Below are 20,361 nucleotides of genomic sequence, written 5' to 3' on the forward strand. Positions count from 1 at the left end.
TGATGTTGATTGTGGGATAAAGATATGGCTAGGATACAGGGTATAGCTCCCCTGCTCTTGGATTATTTGCATCCAGCCAAAGAGATAAAGGGACAAATATAGGGTGCAATTTTCCGGCCTCGTTATGCTCTCAGTCAAGTGAAATGAGACCGGTGAATAGCGAGAGAGACCAAAAACAAGATCCGCGCCAGGCCCACTCCCGTAAATGAAATTGGGATTTTGCCGTAACGAGGCAAGAAACCAATTATTACCAATTAAGCCCTATTTCCATACAATTAATGGGAGCTACCCCTTGTCCAACATCCTCTCGTCATTTACCGGCCTCCCCAGCAGGTGGTCACGCTGGCGCCGATTAGTATTCCTTTTGAAAACATGAATCTGATGGAAAGGCTTCTGTGGGGAGTCGAGGAGGTGAGTAGCCATCTTTGCTCACAGGCAATGGTCTCGGGGGTGCTGGGAGTGCCATCCCAGTGCTGGGGGACCCTCCGCAGAGGCGGGCCGCCATGGGAGGGTGGGGAGGGGGAGGAGGAGGAGGCACTGGGGGAGCAACAGGGAGGCAACCGTGCAAGGCAACACCTTGTCAACCCCTGGATCGTGAGTACCCATTCTGGGGGCAACCCTTGTCCCTGCCCGTCTGCCCCAAAGACCACCCATAACCCCCATCGACTGCTGAGGCCTCAGGCTGCGCAGCTGAAGGCTACCGCCAATAGGAATTGGCAATAGTGGTTAAGTGAGCACTTCACACATGCCACGTGGATTCCCATGGGTGGACAGGCCATGTTGCATGTGAGAGTCATTGCCTAGCATCCCAATCATACCATAAGACGACAAGACCATAAGACATAGGAGCAGAATTAGGCCACTCGACCCATCGAGTCTGCTCCACCATTCAATCATGGCTGATATTTTTCTCATCCCCATTCTCCTGCCTTCTCCCCATAACCCCTGATTGATCAAAAACCTATCTATCTCAACGATGTTCAGTGATTTGGCCTCCACTACCTTCTGCGGCAAAGAGTTCCACAGATTCACCACCCTCTGGCTGAAGAAATTCCTCCCCATCTCTTATGCCTGGACACTGTGCTTGAACAATGCGGGAGGCAACACCACACATGCAACATCCGAACACCCAGGGGATGATACACATCTCCGGGGACATGTCCAAGGCTGGAGGTGGGTAAGTGCTCTGGGGAGGGGAGGGAATGACTGGAGAGAGGGGCAAAGGGTCCGGAGATCAGCCCATATTGCATAAGGAAGTGACGAAGACATCATAATGGTTGTGCAAAAAGGTGTTTAATGTGTTGTACAGTACCCCACTCCTGATGTTGTCACCCACCCCACTCCCCAAACCTCTACCCCCCTCCCCACCCCATATCCACACCCCCACCCCTGCTCCCTCCCCCGGTGCCCTCAGTGATCCTCAACGTGCTTGGCCCACCGAGCTCTACCACTCCGTCGCAGTGTTTCCATAGGATGCACATTTGAGGTGGCGGCTGCTAGCTGGCTACCTCATCCTGTGGCCTTCGCTGCCCCTGGCAGGTGTCCTCTGGGGGCTCTGAGGCCGGAGGACCTGGCTCATTTATCAGCGGCACATGCACAGCCGTGCCTCCCTGTCTCCCGTGCTGACCTTGAGATGCAGCCTCATCAGAGGGACGGAGCTCGCGGGAGATTGTGACAACCGTCACCATTCCATGGGACGGGTCCAGCTTGACACTCAGTGCCCCCTCTTCCCTTTCAGTACCCATAGGGCCCTGGGGCTCACCTTTGGATGGAGGGGCAGCTCGTTCAAGCCCCGGCTGCCCCTGCATTAACCGGCTCTGTCAGCCCTGGCGGTTCCCCATGGTCCGCACCATTGTGTCGCCACCCTCAGCGATGCTCCTCAGTGACTGGGACAGCGCCTTGGGACCTGTGACTGGGACAAGCTCCGCAGCGCCTCGGCCATTCCCACCTGAGAGTGGGACATGCCCCCAGAACCTCATCAAGGTCAGCCTGGTACTCGGTCACATACTCCAGCGAGTCGGACATTCTGCCGAGTCCCTAAGCCATGGCCATCACCGGCTGCGCGATGCCTTGGGCACCTTCACTCATGGTGCCGACATTGTGCACCAGGCTCTCCACTGTGGTTGACCAGAGTTGGTCTCGGTGCCACTCACACCTGTCACCTCTGGGACTCCTCCAATCGGCCATGGATCTGCTGGAGTGACGCTGACATCTCCCTCTGAATTTGCCGGCCACTCCCTTTCGTCTCCATCAGCTCTGAGTACCTCTGTACCACAGGCTCAGCATCAGGCTGGGACCCAGCTGGGTCCTGGGATCCAGCAGCCCTCCGCCTGCTGCCTCGCCTGGGGGTTCCTGCCTCTACCTGATGTGCATCATCAACAGTGCGGTGCTCACCAGATTGTGCCCCCAAAACCTGTCCACTAACATGTCCCATTGAGGTGAGTGTATCTGCGCTGGTGGAGGGTGGGGATGACAGCTATGCCGCGACTATAACAGTTGCATCCTCTAAGCTCTCCTCCGAGGTGTTCTCTTCGGAGTCAGGAGAGGGGCCCGCCCTGGATGGACCGGCACTATCGGCTGGAGGACCTGCGGGAGAATGGACATGTGATCAGGAGGCGGGATGGGTCAGTCAGTAAATAAATAACAACTCACATCTGACATGTCCTCCAGGAGGAGCTCGGTGTTTCCTCACCTCTCCAGCATCCACCAGCCTCCGCGTGGGTGACCGATCTGTCCTAAGTCACCCCAGTCACCTCCAGGGTATGCTCCCCGAAGGAGGTGACGATTTTTATGTCCACCACCCCTCTGCCAATCTGGGCCCTTTCCCGACGGTTATGGGAGAGCTTTTCCTGAGGAGACACAGAGAGGACATTGTTAGCCACATGTGTAGTTCACAATGGTTGGGGGGAGGTGAAGGAGGGGTTGGGGGTTTGAAGGGGCAGGGGCTGGAGGAAGGTTTGGAAGTCGCATGGGGAGTTGGGAGGTGGATACTCCCTTGTGGGCGGGTGGGAGGGGGGTGGGTGGGGGGGGGGGTGGGGGTGGTGGGCGGAGGGTGCATTGGTGTCTACTCACACGTGCTGCCTGGTAGGTCGTTGACCTTCTTACAGCACTAAAGGCCAGTTCTCCTGGTCACACTCCCCGAGCTGACAGCTGCCGCCACCTCATCCCAGGCAGCACTGACTGCCTTGTAGCTGACTCTCTGGACCCTCTGGGGAACTGACACCCCTCTTGGCCTTCACCCTATCTAGGAGCCTCCCCAGTTCAGCATCCCCGAATCTTGGGGCTGGTCTATTTGGCGCCATTATTGCGAGCTGGCTGGGGTTGGCTGAGCAAATGCAGCTTAAGTGCTGCTCGACATTGTTAGTGGGGGGCTGGCGAGCGCAGTCCCGGTGAATCAGCTGGCGAGTCTTCTTTGCAATGAGAACCCCATGAGTCTCATTAAGTGGATCAATTAACACTGAATTGCTTTGCAGGTTTGCTGGACTGAGCGCCGGGAAGCCTGCGGCAATTCCCGCTCGCAACCACACCGAGAAACCTTTGCCGGAGAATCGCGCACATACTGTTAGTAAATCGTGATAAAATGAAAAACGTGGAATCCAATAATTAGGTATCTGTTCTGGTGGTTGTATGGTTAAAATGGAACTTTTAGTAAAGATAGGTTAGCTGGGTTGGTCGAACTAGGATATTGATGTGTTGATTAGCCTGGCAGCACTGTAAACCGATGTTTACCTAAGGCAAGTTGGTAATGATGGAGAATAGAGTGTCAAACGTTAAAGGAAAGATGGCAACAGTTCAAAAGATAAGGGGCCGGATTCTCGGAGAATCGCTGGGGGGGGCGGGGGGGGGGCGTGCGAAATCCGCCACGCCGCTCTGACGCTGGGCCGGCGATTCTCCTGTCGCCGCAGTGCCGGTCAGGGGCCGTTGAAAGCGGCCGCCGCAGAAATTCTCCGCGCTCGACGGGCCGAGTGCCCGCCGAATTCCGCTGCCGTCGTTCGCGTATGGTCCTACCCAGCAGGATCTCGCCGTTCTGGCTGTGGGGGCCGTCCTGGTGGGGGGGGTGGGGGGAGCCGACTCGGGGGGGGGGGGGGGGCTCCAGGGTGGCCAGGCCCGCAATTGGGGGCAACCGATCGGCGGCGCGCACATTCCGGGGGGAGCCTATGTTCCTCTGCGCCAGGCCCCTGTAAGGCTCCGCCATGTTGCCGGCACGGAGACGGCCGTGGCGCGCATGCGCAGACCCTTGCCGTCCGTGGCATGCATGCACGGACCTGCGCCCGCCATGACACACATGCGCGGACCCGCGCCAGCCGTGTAGGGTCAGCTTTCGGCGCCGGAGCAGCGCACAGCACTCCAGCACCATGCTAGCCCCTGCGAAAGGGAAGAACGACTGGGCCTGGAGGCCCGTTGACGCCGCTCGCGCCTGTTTTAATAAAGGTAATTAAGAGTGACTTCTAAGAAGATTAGTTCAGATAAGGGAAGAACAGAGGGAAAACAGTATATCAGAGGCAAGTTCACCCTATGCAAGGGAACCGTTTTGAAACTGCAGCCACAGTGACAAGCTATAACCACTTCCAAAAGGCTCTGCCTGGAGAAAGCCTGTTTTATAAGCTAGTTGTCTCTATCCTAATTCGGGAGCAACCCCAAAAGATATAGGTGCCTGGTGTGGTAACTACTGCTGGATTTAGCTTATAGTTTTAAAACCAATGGGATGTTGTTTGGGAAGGTTTGGATCGAAGGTTAGAACAAAACAGAGATTTTGAGCTGGGCAACTTTAAAGATAATGTGCATAACCATTAATGCAGTTAAATGTACTTCTAGTTGACATTTGTTTGTTTTTACTGTTTCGCAAACATCTATTTTGTTTAAAATCATCACAAAAATGTCTGAGACATCCTTCACTGGTCTTCACATGTTTCCCCTCATTATACCAAATTGTAAAATACAGTTCAGAATAGGCATTCCAAGTCTCTCTTATAGGATTTTAAATACCCTAGCATTTAACATTAGCTGTTCTCTTAACAATAAAAAGACATGAATTAGGATCAGGAGTAGGCTATTTGGCCCCCTCGAACCTACAAGCCTTCAATAAGATCATGGCTGATATGATTGTAGTTTCAATCCTACATTCTCAACTACCGATTACCTTTCGTCCCTTGTTTATCAAGAATCTAGCTCGCTCTGCCTTAAAAAGATTCAGACTCTGCTTCCACTACCTTTTGAGAAAGGGAGCTCCAGAGACTCACAACCCTCTGAGGGAAATGCTCCTCATCTCCGTCATAAATGAGCAACTCGTTATTTTAAACAGCGACTCCTAGTTTTAGATCGTCCCACACAAGGAAGCACCCCCTCCACATCCACCCTATCAATACTGCTCAGAGTCTTAAAGATTTTGATCAAGTCGCGTCTTATGCTTCCAAACGCTAGTGGAGACAAAACGAACCTCTCCAACCTTTCCTCATAAGACAACGGGTCCATTCCTGGTATTAGTCTAGTAAACCTTCTCTGGGCTGCTACTAATGATTTACATCTTTCCTTAAATAAGGAGACCAATGTTCCAGATGTGGTTTCACCAATGCTCTGTACAATTGAAGCATAATCTCCCTACTTTTGTAATTAATTCCCCTCACAATTAATAATAACATTCTATTAGCTTTCCTAATTACTTGCCGTACCTCTAGACTAGCCTTTTGTGACTCATGCACCAGGACACCCAGATCCCTCTGCACCTCCGAGCTCTGCAAAATCTCACCATTTTGATAATAAGCTTCTTTTTTGTTCTTCCTGCCAAAATAGACAATTTCACATTGGGACCTTGGTTTTTAAGGTCACATGCAAACGATGGGCGCGATTCAGCGAACCCATTGCACCCGGCTCTGGGTGAATCGCACAAGAGTCCCAAATTGGGCCCTGCGCCGGGCCGACCATGAGCCACCCAACTCCCTAGATTCTCTGTTTTGCAACCTCCGAGAATTACCCCGCCAAATGCGCCCGAACACGGACTTAGTTTTCAGTCCTCTGAATTGTGCCCGATGATACTTCCATCAATGCTGCATACTCTCACGACTGCACTGGAATGTCAGCTTTGATTATTGTACACAAGTCCTGAAGTGTGAGACTTATGTGGCTTAAATTTGGCCATAGGTTTTAACACATGTATCTATTTTCAAAATATTGAATTTCCGGGACAGAGGAATGTGATAGTCACTGAGACGCTTCAAAATTCAAAGACGTCCAGCTTGAATTTGAACTGACAACTTACATAAAATCATCATTAATCTCTACACTAGCCTAATGGCCTATTCTCAATCCAACCAATATAATGAGAATTCTAACAGATTGAAACTCAAACTGAATTAGAAACTAGAGCGTATCTAGATTCGGTGAGGACATGTTTACACTAAAGGACTGGAGTCTCCGACCCCCAGCCCCGTGTTTCTCGGTGGCATGCCATTCACTGGCAAAGGATTCTATCTTCCTGCCATTTCCCATCGAAATGTCCCAGCGAAACCCACTGATGGGGGTGCACTGCCAACGGGAAAAGTGAATCCTGATGACAGGAGAATTCCAGCCAAAGGTAATAAAACACAATCCTTCACTGGCTCAATTAGGACTTCCCTCTCAACTTTTCAAATCTCCAAAACACTGAAGTTAATCAATGGAAGGAATTGCACTGGAGCTGTCAAGAACCTTTGAAACATTGTAAATAAGGACCAGGGGCGAGATTCTCCAACCCCCCGCCGGGTCGGAGAATCGCCGGGGGCTGGCGTGAATCCCGCCCCCGCCGTTGCCGAATTCTCCACCACCGGATATTCGGCGGGGGCGGGAATCGCGGCGCGCCGGTTGGCGGGCCACCCCCCGCGATTCTCCAGCCCGAATGGGCCGAAGTCCCGCCGCTAAAATGCCTGTCCCGCCGGCGTAGATTAAACCACCTACCTTACCGGCGGGACAAGGCGGCGCGGGCGGGCTCCGGGGTCCTGGTGGGGGCGCAGATCTGGCGGGCGGGCCTGTGCCGTGGGGGCACTCTTTCCCTTCCGCCTTCGCCACGGTCTCCACCATGGCGGAGGCGGAAAAGACTCTAGCCAATGCGCATGCGCGGGAATGCCGTCAGCGGCCGCTAACGTTGCCGCGCATGCTCCGCCCGGAGATGTCATTTCCGCGCCAGCTTGCGGGGCACCAAAGGCCTTTTCTGCCAGCTGGCGGTGCGGAAATTCGTCCGGCGCGGGCCTAGCCCCTTAAGGTTGGGGCTCGGCCCCCAAAGATGCGGAGCATTCCGCACCTTTGGGGCAGCGCGATGCCCGACTGATTTGCGCCGTTTTGGGCGCCAGTCGGCGGACATTGCGCCGTTTCCGGAGAATTTCGTCCCAAAACTCTCCGATTGTTGGGGTTCTCTTTTACTGCTGGTAGCGGGAAACGCACGGCTGGGGATCGGAGAATCCCGCCCAAGATCTTCAAGTTTCAGAACAAAGTTGTTCCACGTTTGAGTTGGTTTCAGTCCAATACCAACCATTTTTGGTACAGGCATTGACTTAACATTAAAAAGAATTATCTCTCAAAATAAATTATTCTTACCACAATCTGAAACAACACATCTGTTGATTTAGCATTTTTGGATAGCTGTTTGACCTTGGGGGGGAATCTTACCAGATTTTTTCGAAGTGTCAGGTTCAGATTGAAAACTGGCGTGTGGCTCTCTAGTTGCACACACCAGTTTTCTCTCCAGATCTTGAGTCTCTTTAAAGAAAAAAAATGAGTTCAAGTGGTCTACGCCATCCCTCTAGTGGGACAGGACCCAATAAAACTGGCACCTAGTTCCACAGAGATGCCCCAATCAGAAATGAAGTTTTATTCTCCCCCCCCTCAAACCCTGGACAATCATTTGCGCCCCCCCCTCCACCCCCCCACCCCTCAGTGGCCGCTCATCCCATGCCAGCAAGTGATTTGACTTGATTTGATTTATTGTCACATGTACCGAAGTACAGTGAAAAGTATTTTTCTGTAGCTTAGGGAATGTATACAGTATGTGTGGCTCTCTCAATGCCCGCTCATTTGCCTCACCACATATAAATGTAACCCCCTCCCATGGGGCTACACGAGGGCCTGCTTCTGGCACTGAACCCTGACGCAAGTTGGCACTTCCAGAGTGCCACTGCCAGGGTGGCACTGTGCCAACCTGGCATTGCCAATTGTGTTAGGGCATGTCCCAATCCCCCCAGGGGCTGTACATATCTTTGAGCCCCAGAGGGATTCCCTCGACTGAACCTCATATTTTAAAAGCTGTTGTAAACCTCGCCGACCTGAGGAGGGATCATGTGGTGAGGAAGCCCGTTTACAATATTAAAATTCATGATAATCCATTTGAATGAGGCTCCCACCATTTGTGAACATGAACTTCATGATGTTGCTGGAGAAGATATCGGGAAAACCAGGAAACACGGTCGCTGCGGAGAGAATTGCGTTTCCCGATTCTCTCTGGATTTTCCACCCACGATCGCCGCCTGAAAATTGCCCCCAATGTATCAGCTGACATCTGGGTGGGTTTCTGAGAAATCTGTGGGATATGTCTTGACCACATTTGCTTTCTATTGTACAATGTTCAGGCAGAGTTTTCCTGTTAATTCACATGTATCTCATATTAACCCTGAATGTTAAGGTACAGGATATTGTGAATTTCTTTTCAGTTTGTATAGTAAAGTTTATTTTTGTTCAACTCTTGTGGCTTTATCCTTTTGGTAAGTGTCTTGAATCTCAAATTTTGTCTACTTTAAAAAAGTACTGGAATACCAGTAGTTTGGAAAAAGACCAAAACAGTGTCCATATTTTTAAATGGTGACAATCTGAAATAGAAAACAACAGAGCCATCACCCTCAATGGTATGAGCTTCAAGAGTATCTAATTAATAGTAATTTAGGAAACAGAGATCGATGTGGATTTAGTAGAAGATAAACCTCCTTGACCAATCTCCTTGTATTATTTGAAGAAGTAACATCTCAAGAGCAATGATGTAAGCCTTGAGAAAGGTTATACTTAGAGTTACAGGAGATATCTGACAAAGTTCATCATGGGAGGCAAATGGTTAACTCAAAACCTTGAGAATTCATGGTAAATCTTGGGTGTGGATAATAAATTGATTGAATGGTAGAAAATACTAAATGTTTGTTAGAGAAATACCTAAGGTTGGGTTGAAATACTGCATGTTTTAATTTTCAACAGTACCTGTACCAAAAGTTTTTAAAAAACCCAAATTGCACCAACATTGGGCGGACGTTTCCTCATGCGTACAGCCCTACTACTTGTTAAGTACGATAACAGAAAAATGATTTAGGAAGTGGAAGTCAAGTTTTTTTCAATCTTCTGGATGCAGGAGAACACCAGAACATAGGAGCAATATCTCACCATGTTTGTCTGCAGCACCTCCATCGTAGATTGCCGATACAACAATCTTTCCAAGTGGGGAACTGATGCCTCCCTCGACTGCGAGATCCAACGGTCCCTCCTTTATAACAGAATATAGAGTCGGTGTTATAGAATCATACAGCACAGAAAAGGCCCTTCAGCCCATCACATCTACACCGGTCAAAAACAACCACCTAACCATTCTAATCCCATTTTCCAGCACCTGGCTCATAGACTTGTATGCCCTGGGATCACAAGTGCACATCTGAATACTTCTTAAATGTTATGAGGGTCTCTGTCACCATCACCCGTTCAGGCAGTGAATTCCAAACTCCCATCACCCTCTGGGTAAAAAAGATTTTCCTCACACCCCCACTAAACCACATGCCCCCCTCACCTTAAATCTATGCCCCCTGGTCATTGACCCCTCCACCAAGGGGAAAAGTATATAACAATGACATTCTGTAGATCAATTCAAGAATTCTTTTGGCTTTCATTACCACAGCGTTTTTTTCTATGCTATATTTAGAGTGCAGATCTTTTGTCTGTAACAGCCTTGCCTCCAGCAGTAGCACTGCATGGTGAATGATTTGCTACTGGTGACTCTGGTAGTAGTTTGGTAGCCTTCACAGAACATTTTGCATTTTGCATAAATAAGACTGGCAATCAGAAAATGGAAATTCTCCGATGCCTGGTGGCGAAATCGCGTTCAGCGGCGGGGCGGAGAATCCCCGATGATGCCGAAATCGGGGGCGGCCTCCGAACGTTGGCTGAGACCCGCCCTGGAAGTGTTTGTGTAACCTACCTCTTCACGCATCTGATGAAGGAGCTACGCTCCGAAAGCTAGTGATCCCAAATAATCCTGTTGGACATTAACCTGGTGTTGTAAGACTTCTTACTGTAAATACTGGTAGCAACAAGTATTCTTGGGGAAATTCACTTGGCAGGATTGCTGAGACTGGCAGTACATTGAGCAGATGACAATTTGTTCAGGCAGCTTAGTAGTCCAGCTGACCACTTGAAAGTCAAAACGTACCCCAATGTTTCATAATCTTTAGGAAAATTATGAACTTTTTAACAAATGTTGTTAATTGCTGGTGGTATATATCTAGGACAGAATGAACTCAAGCCGTTACATGCCATATCAGACAACGTGGTGTTTGTTCTAGGTCACTTGATGGCATTTTGAAGAGTTCACGCTGAGGCGAGAAAGCCGGTATGCAGCTCTCCATCTGCACAATGGAGTTTTCTCTCCAAGTTCTTTGGCACTCTGTGCACAGAAAATTTGAGGGCATGGCTTTTGCCGTCACACTGGCGAGGCGGGGCCTGGCTCTGGCGACTGCGTTGAAAAAGATACTTCCCCCAACGAGCAACAGGGCAACACTCTGCCCCATATAAAGGGAACCCCCCCATCACCATTGGAGCTCCCCAGAAGGCCCATCCTGCCACTGCACCTGCAGTGTCACCCTGGCAGTGCTATTCTGTCACAGGTTGGCACAGCCAGGTTGGGAGTGCCAGGGTGCCAGTGGTCAACCCCTCTGCCCCTGGGGGTACACTTATGTTGGCGCCCCCAGCAGGTTCCCCTCGACTGCTTCATGTTTTGCGAAAGCAGTTGTAAACCTTGCCGATGGGGAAGTCTTAATTTGGGGAAAATATGGTATGAAGCCCTATAAGTAGATGTACATTTATTAAAATGGATTTAAGTTAGGGTCCCGCCCAGTTACATCACCAGCGGCGGGTGGGGAAAATCAGAAATTGAGATTTTGCAACCGGACGTCTCGTTTCATCCGTCTAGTGAGATTTTCTGCTGGCATCATATCGCCCAGGGTGAATTTCTGCAAAAAATCAGACCCTGGCTCTGTAATCCTAGAGGAACAGAAATTATTTGTCACATGGGCACCTTAGAATCACTTCACCAACATAAGAAACAGGAGGAAGAGCTTTAAGCCTGCTACGCCATTCAATATGATCATGGCTAACCTTCTGTCAGAACTTTATTTTCCAACCCCCCCCCCCCCCCCCCCCCCCACCTCATACCACTCGACTTCCTGAGAGATCAAAAATCTATTAATCTCAGTCTTTAAATATTTAACGATGGTGCATCCACAACCCTCTGGGATTGAGGATTAAAACCGAGTGAAGACATTTTTCCTCATCAGTCTTAAATGATCAATCCGATATACCATGTGGCTGGGCTTTTGTGTCCTAGATTCCCCAGTCAGGCAAACAACCTTTCAGTAGCTAGCCTGTCAGCCCTTCAGAATCTTGTACATTGCAAATGAGATCATGGCCAGTCTCCCGTCGACGGGATTGTCTTTTTCCGTTGGCTGTGCACCCCCGCCAGTGGGTTTCCAGGCGGCGTGGGGTGGCTTTAATGGGAAATCCCATTGACAAGCAGGGAGAAAGAGAGAATCCTGCTGCCAGCGAACGGGACGTTGCCGAGGAACATGCGGCTGGGGGACCATAGAGTCCTGCCCTACCTCTCATTTTCTAAAATCCAGACAGTGTAGCCTAAATTTATTCAGCCTCTCCTAGGATCCCAGAGACCAATCTTGTGAAGTTCCACTGAACTGCGTCCATTGCAAATATATCCTTCTTCACATTTGGGGATCAAAGCTGTGAACAGGACAAAAAATCACCAAAGCCCTGTACAATTGTAACAAGACGTCCTTGTTTTTGTATTCCAATTCACTTGCCAGTTTCCTTCTTAATTTCCTGGTGCACCTGTATGCTAGCCTTTTTTATTCCTTGTATGAGCATATCCAAGTATGAACATCAACATTTAAAAGTTTCACATTAAAAATAAATCTGCCCGTCTATTCTCAATCCCAAAAGTAAATAACCTCATACTTTGCCATATTATACTCCATTTACCACCTTAATGCCCATTCACTTAACCAGCATATCTCTTTGCAACTTCTTTGTGAACTCCTCACAGCTTTCATTCCCACCTGGCTTTGTATGATTAACAAACTTGGATATATTATTCCTGGTCTTTAATCTAAGACATTAACATGGACTGTAGTTAGTTGAGGCCTTTCAGCACTCCCATTAGTTACAATCTGCCAACTTGAAAATACCCTATTTTCCTACGATCTGCCTGTTAATCATCTATCCATATTATCCCCAATTCTATGAGCTCTTACCTTGCATATTAACCTTTGGGTAGTAGCTTCTTGAATGTCCACTGAGAATTTACTGATCCCAGCTGAAATTTTATGGTTCATTTCTTGAGTAGCGCATAGACATGGGGCAGAACAATATCCTCCAATATCGGGAGCATTCCCCACATCCGGAGGCAAATTACTGGACATGATGACATCGGTTGGGATACCGATGTCATCATATCTGTTTTATGTAATACAGCAGATGGACGGATTTAAAGATTGGCCCCACCCACATAATGTAAGTATCAATTAATAGTGTATTTAAGGTCATTAACTAGCTAATTTACCACCATAATAAAGTGGAAACACTATAATACAACTTTAGAGTCAAGTTCCCGCCATGTGTCACTTCTGTTTTTTTAAGGGACAACTTGTTGGGCAGATTTCAGTTCCAGTTCAGTCCTGAGTCTCAGCTTAACAGTTCTGTTACTACTGGGAGTGCTTATTTCGATGAGCATTTTGAAATCTTATGAGTTAGGAGACCTTTTCTCAGCTGATGAGTACTCTGCTGAGTGCCATATTTTATTGTTGGCCATCTCCCTGCACTATAAAGTATCTGAGAGAGATGAGCATTGTGGTCTTGCTCCTCTTGAAAAGATGTATAAGAGTGCACTCATTAACAGTTTCAGATTATTTTATGCCAAGCTACTTACCCATTAATAGCTAAGTCCGTGCCAGCCTGGATATTGTGCTCATTCATCATATGTTAATTCTGCCAACCACCCACCCTACAACTGGAGCAAAACTTTGAATGCACAATTATATCCTGCACATACTGAGGCCTTCCTCATCCTGGCTGCCCTCGTTAAGTTATCGATCCTTTTCTGGCATTGGGACAATTTCATTCTAACCAGCCCCACACTACTGACCTTCTTGGCTACCTCTCCTAGGCTGCACGTGTCTGGCTCAGCTTCCTCCTCTTACTGGGGTAGGCATCAGCTGCTCATGTTGGTTGGTGTGTACACAAAGGATGGCTCTGAGGGAGTGCTTGTTGAATCTAGGTGCTAGTTTGGCCCTTCTCCCCTGCCTTTTCCCTTGCTCCAATGGCACAGACATCTCTGGAGGGAAACATGCAACAACTAGACAACTCCTCCATGCAAACAAGGTTTGGAGATAGCAGAACTCAAAATAAAATGCATTCACTGTAGAAGCCTGCAAATCACTCATTGACAAATTATTCTGCACAATTTGAAGCATCCTGTATTTGCTGGGTCCCCTGACACTACTGGCTGTGAGTTTGTTCTGGGGCACAGACTGTGACCGCAGAAGTTGGACATCCCACCCTCCAACACTGTTTGGGCAGAATGAAGGCCTCAAACCTGCCGTGAAAATTAACAAGCCCCAACTGATAATTTATTGAGCATGCTCCGAAGGCGGGTCCAGAAATCAAAAGGCCGTCGACTTCCAAGTGCAGAACCCACCTTTGCTTCTCCAGTGTATTGTTCAGCCCATGGTGTAGGTCACAAAGCTGTTTTTATAACTTCCCCTTCACCAACGTTGCCAAGATTCAAGGCCTGTGCACAGTTCTTCTGATGGTGGAAATATCACTCATGGCATACCAGCAATTCTAATGTCATTTGCGTTCATTAATTTGCATGTTTGTATAAAGTGATGCAAGAAAATTAAATATACCAGTTATGGCCTGATAGAGAATTACTGTGGGTAAAACACGATCATTTTAAATAAAAATATATTGCCTCACGGTGCTGAGGACGCGGTTTCAGTCCCAGCCCTGGTTCACTGTTACAGTTAGTGTGGAGTTTTCACATTCTCTCAATGTTTGCTTGGGTCTCACCCCCACAACCCAAAGATGTGCAGGCTAGGTGGATTGGCGATGCTAAATTGCTCCTTCACTGGGAAAAAAATAATTGAGTACTCTGAATTTATTTTTAAAAACGATATTGATTACTAATTCGTAATTATCTTCATATCTACATATGTTAATTATTCTTGAAAAGTTACTTATTATTTTCCAACTACAAATTAAGTTTGCTCTTTTCCAATTCCGAGTAACACCTGATTGATTATGCATTGCTTTTTGGTTCTCTCATCGACTACGGTTTTCACATGCTGACACCTAACCTGGTCAAATACTGACACATTCATTCTCCAAGCTGGAGTGACAACCCAACACTGGAACCTGCAGTCCTGTGGCTTGGAGCCAAGCCTTCCTTCTGCTGTCGCTACTACAATGACATTTCAGAGGTATTATTTACAGAATGCTGCATCTACAAAATGCTGTATTTGCCAGACAATAAAATTAATTAGAAGCTGTAATGCAAAGTGAAGATACTTTGTTCAAACTTGTAGACGAGGATTGTGCTGAAGAGAAAATAATGGAAATAAAGCATATAAAATAGGCATGGTACCAATTAGGAATTTGAATACGTCCTGATGATGCAATATTCCCGGTTACCTTTTTAATTCTCAAGAGACGAACATCCTTTCCTGCAATCTGGTCTGAAGTGAACTGGAATATAATTATATTTTTGATTAATGTTGTGGCGTTTACTGTCATTTCAATATGGTCTCAGCATTCATAATTCATCACACAAAGACATGACTTATTTTTCAAATAGATCAACATAAGCAAACAGTGACATGCTAGTAGTAAAAGAAAACAGCTAATGCATTAAACTCGTCACATCCATAAACCATGTCCAAATAATTTGATATTCATTCTATGACTGACAGATCTTCATTAATGTGGTCCATAGCGTACAAGGGGCTATATTTTAATTTCATTATCATTGCTGTTTAATAATGCAAATGACAATATTTATAATCCTTCAATGATGATACTATTTAGGACAATTGTATGCAGTATGTTAAATTACTTCAATAACAGTAATGAATGATCTTTCTGCTATGCCACACTTGCTATATTGAAGGTGGCAAAATGAAAATTTTATCGCCTTGCTAATTTTGTTGCTGGGCGGAACCTTACCATATTTTTTCAAAGTGTCAGGCTCAGACTGGAAACCGGCATGTCGCTCTCCAGTTGCACAGACCAGTTTTCTCATGCTGACACTCCGGCGGGGGGAGGTGGTGGTGGTGCCTGATAGAGCCGGCAAGGTTGGCTCCGCATACTCAATTCACTTACTTGAACGTACTCCACAGAGATCAGGGCACCCGTCTTGAAATGGCACCCCAATCAGCACTGAAATGGAACTCTCTCCCCACCCACCCCAGCACCATGGAGGTTTCGGGGGTCCCCCCTCCCGAACCACCAGTCAGTCACTGGACGCTTCCCCACCCCCTGCACAATATCGGGGGCTTCCCCCTCCCCGCAAAATCATCGTGGGCCCCCCTTTCCACACCACCACGGTAAAACCGGCGGTGATCCCTCCCCGCCACTGTCCACTCACAACCCCCCCCCCCCACTCCCGCCACCAGACATAACTCTAATTTAAAATTAATTGCAATCCATTAAAATGAAGTTCTCACCCTTACAACCTGCGCCAGGGGTCAGTGTCCTGGAAGACCCCCGTGGTAGCCCCGATTGGGGGGGGGGTTTCCATTTATGAGTTATGAGGGGAGGGGCCAGGTGCAGAGACAGGGCAGTGAGAAGGTAATTAGCTGGGATGGGGGTTGGGGGGAGGGAGGAACACCGGCGATACTTCTGCAGTGGTGGGGGGAAGGGGTTCCTGATGATTATCAGGGGAGGGAGCTCCCGATCATTGTCGAGGGGTTGGTGCCCCCAGTGATTGTCTGGAGGGGGTTGGGTATGAACTTCAGTTCTGATCGGGGCACCCTTTAAAGATAGCACCCCAATCTCTGGAGCTCGATGTTGGTTCTAACAGATCCCGCCCTGCCAGCGTGATGGTGTAAACCTCACACTCATTTTTTTTATCTTGACAGGGTCTCAAGGTCTTGAGTGAAAACTGGTCTGTGCGACTGGAGAGTTACACACCAGTTTTCAGTCTGAGCCTGTGACTTTGGACGAAATTTAACTAAATGAGAACAAAGTCCCACAGTGAGTGCGTTTATCCGCATGTTTCTTGGCACACGCAGCTCCGAGAAACACAACGCTAAAAATGGCAAATTCTCTAAATAGGGCGCCTCAGAGGGGAACTTGCAGCTGAGGCCACACATAGCCCTGTTTTGTGCACTGAGGAGCCCCGCTCGCCGGAACCCCTCAGTGTAGCGAGAGATTTAAATGGCGTCCTAGTCGCTGGAACTCCTGAAGTGACCCCCCCAAGCCCAAACGCACGATGGGAGGGTCCCCCAGATCCTACGAACACCCATGCAGGGCACACCCGGCTGGATCACCACTGCTCAAAAATGCCAACATGGCAAATTGGCAGCACCAACCAGGCGCCCATGCCAGCTGGCAGTGCCAGGGTTCCAGGCTGGCAGTATCAGGGTGCCACCCTGTCCAAAGGGCATAAACCTGGAGGCCTCCGATATCCTGGGAGACACCCACGTGTGCTTTTCCGTCTGGTCCCCGTTTGTGGAGACCAGTTTTCTTTCCCCCCAAAATATACTTTATTCATAAAATCTATCATAAACATTACAGAACATTTTGAATTGTCTTGACTGTACATTTCCATCAGAGTTACACATTCCCTTGACTTTCTTCCATTCAATTTTGATAACCTTACACACATATCGCTCTTTACGTTACAATTCCTTCTTAAACACTTACATTGTCATGTTTCTTTTATACATTGGAGTGTTAATGACCCAGACCGAGGGGGGTTTACACTGTTACCCGCCCCTCGGTGTACATTTGCTGGCAAGACCTTACACAGTAGTCTTTCCCCATTGCGCCTTGGCGGCAGCTGCCCCAAGCTTGAGTGCGTCCCTCAGCACATAGTCCTGGACCTTGGAATGTGCCAGTCTGCAACACTCGGTCGAGGACAGCTCTTTGCACTGGAAGATCAGCAAGTTTCGGGCAGACCAAAGAGCGTCTTTCACCGAGTTGACGACCTTCCAGCAGCAGTTGATGTTTGTCACGGTGTGTGTCCCTGGAAACAGTCCGTAGAGCACAGAGTCCTGTGTCACAGAGCTGCTCGGGATGAACCTTGACAAATACCACTGCATCTCTCTCCAGACCTTCTTTGCAAAGGCACATTCCACACGGAGGTGGTGACCGTCTCATTTCCCCCACAGCCACTCAGAGGGCAGCGTGCAACGGCGCAGAGCCTTCGGGTGTACATGAAGAATCTGACGGGGAGGGCCCTTCTCACCACCAGCCAAGCTAGTTTGTAAGTTTTGGTGATGAGGCGTTCTGCCAGATGGCTCTGACAGTCTTCTCAGGGAACCGTCCAACGTCCTCCACAGTTTCCTTTTCCCTGAGTGCCTCGTGGACATTGCGTGCTGACCACTGTTTCATTGCCTTGTGGTCAAAGGTGTTTTTCTTCAAAAACTTTTCCACGAGAGACAGGTGGTATGGCACAGTCCAACTACTTGGAGCGTTCCGCGGCAATGAGGCCAGGCCCACCCTTCGCAACACCGGGGACAGGTAGAACCTCAGTATGTAGTGACACTTGGTGTTTGCATACCGGAGGCCCAGGCACAGCTTGCTGCAGCTGCACACAAAGGTGGCCATCAGGATGAGGGAGACGTTGGGTACGTTTTTCCCTCCCTTATCCAGAGGTTTGTACATGGTGTCCCTTCGGACACGGTCCATCTTGGATCTGAACAGCATTCGCCTGAGGTTTCTGAGGTGAAGGAGATATATCCCAATGCCTTGGGTACCTCGGGAATCTGCACATTAAAGTGAGACTACCTGTCTCGCTTTAATATGCTGATTTGCTAAAAAGTGATCCCACCCACAATGGGCGGGATTTACATCGCTACATCTCTCAAGGCACTGTGAGCCGGGGAGATCCTGCGAGCGGTGCCTCCTGGTTTCTGGCAGCCATGTTGGGCTGCGGCAAGCTGCTTTCCGGGCGCAGTGAGGCTGTAAAATCGCGCCTTTGAAAAGTCTGGTAAGACTCTGCCCAGGGAGTCAACCAATCTCCTTGAAACTCTCTCTCTCACACATGGAGCTCCAGGTTTTTAACTTACAAAGGTTAAGGGCACGATCTACTAGCCGCGATGTACCAGAATGGGGGCGTGACGCAGCCGGTAGTAGTTGGGAGAGGCCTCCCCTGGACTTCCTGACAGCATTTATGGCCCGTGAGATCTAACCAGATCTCATGAGACTTTGCAATCTGGATCGAGACTACAATGCAATATTGGGATCCAGTCTCGCAGAGTGAATTCAGCTGAGAAGCTGACTTACCTTCGCTAGAATCGAATGGCCACCCGCCATCTACCGGCCTCACCGAGGAGACCCCAGCCAGGTGTCGTTCAGTACTGGTCCCAGTTTGGAAGGGTACCTGGGGGGTCCCCCAGGCGATCAGTGGTTGGCCTCTGGCCAGGCTAGCACCCTGACACTGCTGGTGCCACCGGGGCACCTTTGCACTGCCAGCCTGGCACACTGGTTGTGCCACCAATATGCTAGCATGGCACTTGCAGGATGCCTGGGTAGCACTGCCAGGGTGCCATGCTGGCAGTGCCAAGGTGCCATGCTGGCATTGTGCCTGTACTGGAATCAGGCCCAGGGGTGTCCTGTCCATATGAGGTGGGGTGCGGGAGGCCCGAGGACTGTCTGGCATGTGAGTTGGGGTGATGGGGGCGGCCAGGCAATGGGTCAGAGGGTCATGAGATTGGGGCACCAAAAATGGTTCCTGATCCCTTCCTGCATTGTGATACTCTACTTGTCAGAGCTCCTCAGTGCAGGAAATGCGACTAAGTGCTGCCTAGATAGGGCATTCTCCGCTGTGGCATGAAAACAAGACAGAGTGCTGATAGATAGCGGGGTGGTTCTGGGCGCGATTACACTGTTGTATTTTGGCTAGATTGTACCCTAAACCTTTGAATTCCCTTAAGGCTAGTCCAACTCAGGCTGCCTTAGTGACTGCACAGCCCTCAAGGTTTTGAATTCATCTCAAGGCACTCCCTTCCTCTGGATTTATGAGTCTGCACTCTAACCTCTATTTATTGATGCTATTTCAGCTCTTTAATAGCAGGCTAGCTTCAGGTGGCCACCACTGTCCAATGATTTCCCCGAGCTCCAATCTCCCCAACTACATCCAGACATAAATGGCTCCCAAGGCTTCTTCTGAGCCCTATCTGCACAGAGCTATCAATCAGCAACTTCTGCTGAGCCACAGATACACAGAGCAAGCTAACAGCAACACTTTCGCTGCCTGAACCCTGCTCACAGTAGCATATTTTTGGTATACCTTTTCCCCTGTTGCAGAACAGTCACTCCCCCAAAGAACACACACATAAATTGAAACCCGAAAACCTTCTTGAGCTCCATCATCTGTTGTAGTCTTCCAAGGCTCAATGAATGCTATTAAATTAATTGTAGCTCTGACTTCCAAAGCAAAACAATTCTCTGGGCTGCATTTTCTTGCAAGCAGGGTCGAGACCTCGGCCACGATCTTGAGCCTGCACTCGACGTCAGTGGGATCAGCAGAGAGGACGGAACATCTCATGAAAATCAGGAAACCCAATTCTCTCTGGAGAAATTGTGTCTCCCGATTTTCTCCGCCCCCTTGCGGAAATGTCCAGAGATTCATGTCCACAAAAAGCATGAACCTCATTTTAATAAATTTTTATATATTCCCATGTTTGAAGCTGTCCTTCCCGCCAAATGAACCCCCCTCACTAAATATTCAATAGATTTGGCCAGGCATTGAGGCAGTCGAGAGGATCCCTCTGGGCATGTAGAAGGGGGTAGGGGGACATGCTTGGGCAATGCCCTGGCGCAGTCATGGAACAGGTTGCACTGCCAGGTTGACAC

At 49.0% G+C, this 20,361-nt stretch overlaps 1 protein-coding gene across 5 annotated transcripts in view; it reads right to left on the reverse strand.

Moving 5' to 3' along the window:
- Positions 1-20,361, reverse strand: part of ush1c (Usher syndrome 1C) — a 420,683-nt gene that overhangs the window by 53,785 nt on the left and 346,537 nt on the right. For all 5 annotated transcript variants that reach the window (XM_072466296.1, XM_072466295.1, XM_072466293.1 and 2 more), the window contains 2 exons: positions 14,974-15,027; positions 9,391-9,490 (listed from right to left, as the gene is read on the reverse strand). In XM_072466296.1, coding sequence (XP_072322397.1) covers positions 9,391-9,490; positions 14,974-15,027 — 154 coding nt within the window. The remainder of the gene's footprint in view (positions 1-9,390; positions 9,491-14,973; positions 15,028-20,361) is intronic.

This window comes from Scyliorhinus torazame, chromosome 10, assembly GCF_047496885.1.
Source record: "Scyliorhinus torazame isolate Kashiwa2021f chromosome 10, sScyTor2.1, whole genome shotgun sequence".
In the NCBI taxonomy this organism is placed as follows: Eukaryota; Metazoa; Chordata; class Chondrichthyes; order Carcharhiniformes; family Scyliorhinidae; genus Scyliorhinus; species Scyliorhinus torazame.